Source organism: Lactuca saligna, chromosome 9 (assembly GCF_052625555.1).
Source record: "Lactuca saligna cultivar CGN05327 chromosome 9, ASM5262555v1, whole genome shotgun sequence".
Taxonomy (NCBI): domain Eukaryota; kingdom Viridiplantae; phylum Streptophyta; class Magnoliopsida; order Asterales; family Asteraceae; genus Lactuca; species Lactuca saligna.
Genome location: NC_136425.1, coordinates 39,583,819 through 39,589,176, shown reverse-complemented (window position 1 = coordinate 39,589,176; position 5,358 = coordinate 39,583,819). Strand labels below are relative to the sequence as shown.

At 38.1% G+C, this 5,358-nt stretch overlaps 1 protein-coding gene across 1 annotated transcript; it reads right to left on the bottom strand.

Annotated features, from left to right (window-relative positions):
- Nucleotides 1-249: 249 nt before the first annotated feature.
- Nucleotides 250-4,582, bottom strand: LOC145016244 (uncharacterized). Its single transcript, XM_078974625.1, has 8 exons — nt 4,102-4,582; nt 3,490-3,981; nt 3,096-3,379; nt 2,591-2,996; nt 2,227-2,277; nt 1,787-2,129; nt 1,301-1,723; nt 250-841 (listed from the first exon to the last, which is right to left on the bottom strand). Exons 1-8 carry the CDS (start codon nt 4,580-4,582, stop codon nt 250-252), a joined length of 3,072 nt encoding a protein of 1,023 aa, XP_078830751.1.
- Between the last annotated feature and the right edge of the window lie 776 nt (nt 4,583-5,358).

Sequence of the window (5,358 nt, the reverse complement as noted above, 5' to 3'; positions counted from 1 at the left end):
ACGGCCGTGTAAACTCCTGTAAAGGCCAAATTTTTTTGATTTTTTCACTTTGTGAATTTGCAACCCGCTAAATCTCTACTGCCCGGAAAATGATTTTTTTACCCTCTTTTAGCATGAAAAACAGCTTGGAAGTTTGAAAACAAAGAAAATACAACAAAAATATAAGAAATGACAAAAATACCCCGGGTTGCATCCCGGTTAGCCGCCCCTTTTTAATGTTGTTGGCTCGACTTGGACCCCAACTATTTATCAATATTGATAATTTGGATCCATTACTTCCTCCACTTCTTCATTCTTGACTTGAAATCCTTCGTAATAAGGCTTCAAATTGTGACCATTTACCTTAAAAATCTTCTCGGTTTTCTCACTTGTGATTTCTATTGCACCATGCTCAAAAACATTAATGACAACAAATGGTCCCACCCAACAGGACCTTAATTTACCAGGAATCAATTTAAAACGTGAATGGTAAAGTATTACCTTTTGACCTTTTTGAAATACCTTGCGTGTAATCATCTTGTCATGGAATGCTTTGGTCTTTTCCTTATAAAGAACCTCATTCTCATACGCTTCATTGCGGATTTTCTCAAGTTCTTGTATGTCTAGCTTCCTCTTCTTTCCCGATTCGCTTAAATCTATGTTGAACTGATTAATCGCCCAATAGGCCATATGCTCCAACTCAACGGGTAATCGACACGACTTTCCAAAAACAATACGGTATGGATACGTTCCAATTGGAGTTTTGTATGCAGTGCAACCATATTTCTTCAAAACACTCCCGCGCATACGATTGCAAAAATGTGTACCACGATCACTGAGCAAGGCTTTTGGAACACCAAATCTGGAAAAAATGTTGGCCTTCAAGAAATCTATCACAACTTTTGAATCGTTAGTACGGGTAGCCTTTGCTTCCACCCACTTGGAAACATAGTCCACAGCCAAAAGAATATAAATAAAACCCGAAGATGATGGAAAAGGTCCCATAAAATCAATCCCTCAAACGTCAAAAATTTCACAAACTAATATGGGATTGAGGGGCATTTGATTCTTTGAGCTTAAAGAGCCCATCCGTTGACATTTATCACAGCTTGAACAAAAGACATAAGAGTCATGGAAAATACTTAGCCAGTAAAATCCACTCTCTAAGTCTTTTCTTGCAGTCCTTTAAGGACCAAAGTGTCCTCCACAAGCATAAGAGTGACAAAATGTTAAGATAGAAGGTACCTCATATTTATCCCCACATCGTCTAATCATTTGGTCAGCACAATATTTCCAAAAATATGGCTCATCCCAAACATACCTCTTGGCTTCTTTCTTGATCTTATCTTTTTGCCATCGAGTCAAATCTGGTGGAAATTGATTTGTGAGGATGTAATTCACAATATCGGCATACCATAGGGCAACTTTTGCTGAAAATATGTTCTCGTCGAGAAATGCATCATGAATGAGAGTTGAGTCATTGGGAGAAATAATCCTGCTAAGATGATCAGCTACAAGATTTAACTTTCCGCTCTTGTCTTTGATTTCAGTGTCAAACTGTTGCAAGAGTAATACCCATCGAATGAGTCTAGGCTTCGAGTCCTTCTTTGCAAGTAGATACCTAATAGCTGCATGATCAGAATAAACAATGACTTTAGAACGTAGCAGGTATTGACAAAATTTGTCTAAAGCAAAGACAATAGATAACAATTCTTTTTCAGTTGTTGAATAGTTGGCTTGTGCACTATCAAGTGTTTTTGAGGCATAGTAAATGACATTAGGAACACGGTCTTTTCATTGCCCTAACACTGCACCAACTGCATGATTGCTGGCATCACACATGATTTCAAAAGGCAAACTCCAATCCGGTGATTGAAGTATTGGTGCTGTTATCAACAACTCTTTCAACTGATCAAAAGCTTGCTTGTACTCTCTGGAAAATTCTAATTCTGCATCTTTTCGTAAGAGCTCGCACATGGGATGAGACATCTTGGAAATTTTTTTGATAAACCTTCTATAAAATCCTGCATGACCAAGAAATGAGCGCACCTCACGAACACAAGTGGGATAAGGTAAAGATTTTATGAGATCTATTTTTGCTTTGTCCACTTCTAGACCCTTAGAAGACACAATATGACCTAGTATGAGACCTTTGTCAACCAAAGTGACAACTCAAAAAAAGATTGGTCTCAATACATCTTTGCAAAATCTTTTTCAAATTACCCAAACACTCATGAAAAGAATTACCATAAACTGTGAAGTCGTTCATAAATACTTCAATGATTTCCTCAACAAATTCTGAAAAAAATACTTACCATGCACATTTGAAAAGTGGTTGGAGCATTGCAAAGCCCAAAAGGCATTCGCCTATATGCAAATGTTCTGAAGGGACATGTGAAAGTAGTTTTTTCTTGGTCCTCGGGTGCAACGGGTATTTGATGGAAACCGGAATATCCATCCAAGCAACAATAATGTGTTTTTCCTACTAATCTTTCCAATATTTGATCAATGAAGGGAAGTGGGAAATGATCATTCCGGGTTGAGGAATTGAGTCTTCTATAATCAATGCGAACTCTCCACCCGTTTTGCACACGGTTGGGGACTAACTCACCTTGGTCATTCTTTGTACCGGTAATACCTGTCTTCTTCGGCACAACTTGAACCAGACTTACCCACTTACTATCTGATATAGGGTAAATCATCCCTGCATTCAACAACTTCAAAATCTCCTTTTTCACAACCTCCATTATTGGAGGATTCAAACGCCTTTGAGCTTCTCGAGAAGGCTTGTAATCTTCTTCCATAAGGATTTTATGCATGCAAAGCGAAGGACTTAGCCATTTGATGTCGGCTATAGTCCACCCAATTGCTTCCTTATATTCCTTCAAAGTGGTGACAAATTCTTCCTCTTCTTTTGTTGACAACTTGGTGGAAATGATCACTGGCAAAGTTTCTTTGTCTCTAAGATTTGCGTACTTGATATGCTTGGGTAAAGTTTTGAGCTCCAATTTCGGTGCCTACATAATAGAAGGAACAAGTTTCTCATTAGACATTGGTATTTTCAGCTTTGGAACATCAAACCTCATTTTCTTCTTCTCATTCATGCAAGACACAACCTCCATAATCTCTTTATCAATTGTAAATTGATTGGCAAGTTTTTCCACTCTTTCCTTTTGAAGATTCTTGTCTAAATTAAGAGCTAACACATCCAGATTAGACAAATCAAAACACTCATCTGTCAATGGTTCAATGACATCCATAAAACTCAAAGATGAAATATCACTTGGATATCTCATAGCATCATAAATATTGAAATTTATCACTTCCCCATCAAATTCCATGGACAATGTACCATCATAAACATCAATTTTCGTCCTGGCTATTTTCAAAAAGGGTCTTCCTAGGAGAATTGAACTCAAATTTGGTGAGTCATCATCATCCATGTCAATGACATAAAATCTGCTGGAAACACTAGTTCATTCACTTGGACTAACACATCTTCTAGCACACCTTTGGGATGTACTAAAGATCTATCAACCAATTGAATGATTACCCCGATCTTCTTCAATGTGCCAATATTTAAAGTTTTTAAAAAGGAATATGGCAAAACATTGATAGAATCTCCAATGTCTAGCATAGATCGTGGAACATGAAGATTACCTAATTTGCAAGGAACCGTGAAAACACCCGGATCCTTACATTTTTTAGGTAGTCTTTTTTGTAACACTGCAGACACATTTTCTCCTACTTTGACAGTTTCATTCCCTTTCAGTCTTTTCTTAGATGTGCATAATTCCTTAAGGAATTTAGCATATCTTGGGACTTGTTTGATGGCATCAATAAGAAGAATATTTACCTCAACCTTCTTAAACATCTCCATGATTTCATTGTCTTCCCTTTCACGCTTTGACTTGCTTAATCTTGAGGGAAACGGAGAGGGAGTGATTTTTGCTTCAATAGGAACTTGCTTGGAAGGTGTTTTTGACTTCTCTTCTTCTTTCTCTAGTTCCATCTCTTCTTCTTCTTCAATCATTTTAGGAACTTCATATTCTTTGCCATTCCTCAAAGTGATGGAACATGCACTATGTTTTGGATTCTTCTCGGTTTGCGCGGGTAGTTTGCCTTGTGACTCCAATTTACTCACAGAAGTGGCGAGTTGAGTCATTTGTTGCTCCAAAGTCTTGATGCTCGCTTTGGTTTCATTTTGAAAGGTTTGAGTACTTGTGGCTAAACTCTTAACAATATCTTCCAAAGACATTCCCGATCCGCTTGAACTATTTCCTTGATGCATGTTTTGAGGTTGGTATTGAGATTGATGAGGAGGTTGAGTTGACTGGAAATGTGGTTGATAAGTTTGTTGGTGCTGCATTTGATTTTGAAATGGGTGTCTTGGTTGATAACGTGGTGGTCTTGGCTGAAATTTGGTATTAGGTTGATGCCAATTTGGATTGCTTCTTGGCTGGAAGTTTCCTTGTTGTTGAGTTGAAAATCCCATAGCTTGAACTGGCTCTACATCTTCTTGTAATATGGGGGCACATATCAGTGGGATGTCCAACTTGTGTACAAATACCACAAGGTCTAACTGTTGGTGGTTGCATGCCATTGTCTTTTGCAAGCATCCTCACTACTTTAGTCAACTCAGAAAGTTGACTTTAAATTTTTGGAGTAGAAATTTCTTTCACCCCTCTTGGTGCATCACTGTACCATTCTTCTGCTTGGACTGTATGCTTGGACTCTTCTGCCATGTTCTTGATAAGAACTCTAATTTTTGTTGGGGTCTTATAAGCTATAGATCCGCCACTTGATGCATTAAGTAATATCCTATCCCATGATGACATTCCTTTACAAAAATACTGCAACAACTGATATTCGGTAATCCCATGTTGTGGACATTTTGAGCACAATTTCTTGAACCGTTCCCAATAAGTATGCAAGGCTTCTCTCTTTTGTTGCTTGATACCAATTATCTCTATGCGTAAAGCTGAAGCTCTCATTTCTGGAAAATATTTATCCAGAAACATCCTTGCAAGTTCATTCCATGTTGTGACTGACCCCAGTGGTAAGTCATATAACCACTCCTTGGCTGAATCTTGTAAAGCAAAGGGGAATGCCCTTAACTTGATTTGATCTTCTGTAACTTCATGTGGCTTCATACCCACACATACAACATGAGATTCCTTAAGGAATTTATGTGGGTCTTCATTCTCAAGACCACGGAATGAGGGTAACAAATGGATAAGTCCAGACTTGAGTTCAAAGTTGATTACTGCAGGGTAATTTATGCACAAAGGTTGTTGGGTGACATCTTGAGTGGCCCATTGTCTAAAGGTTTGTTCAGGTGGTGGATGTGGAGGATTTTGATTTCATCCATGGTTGCCT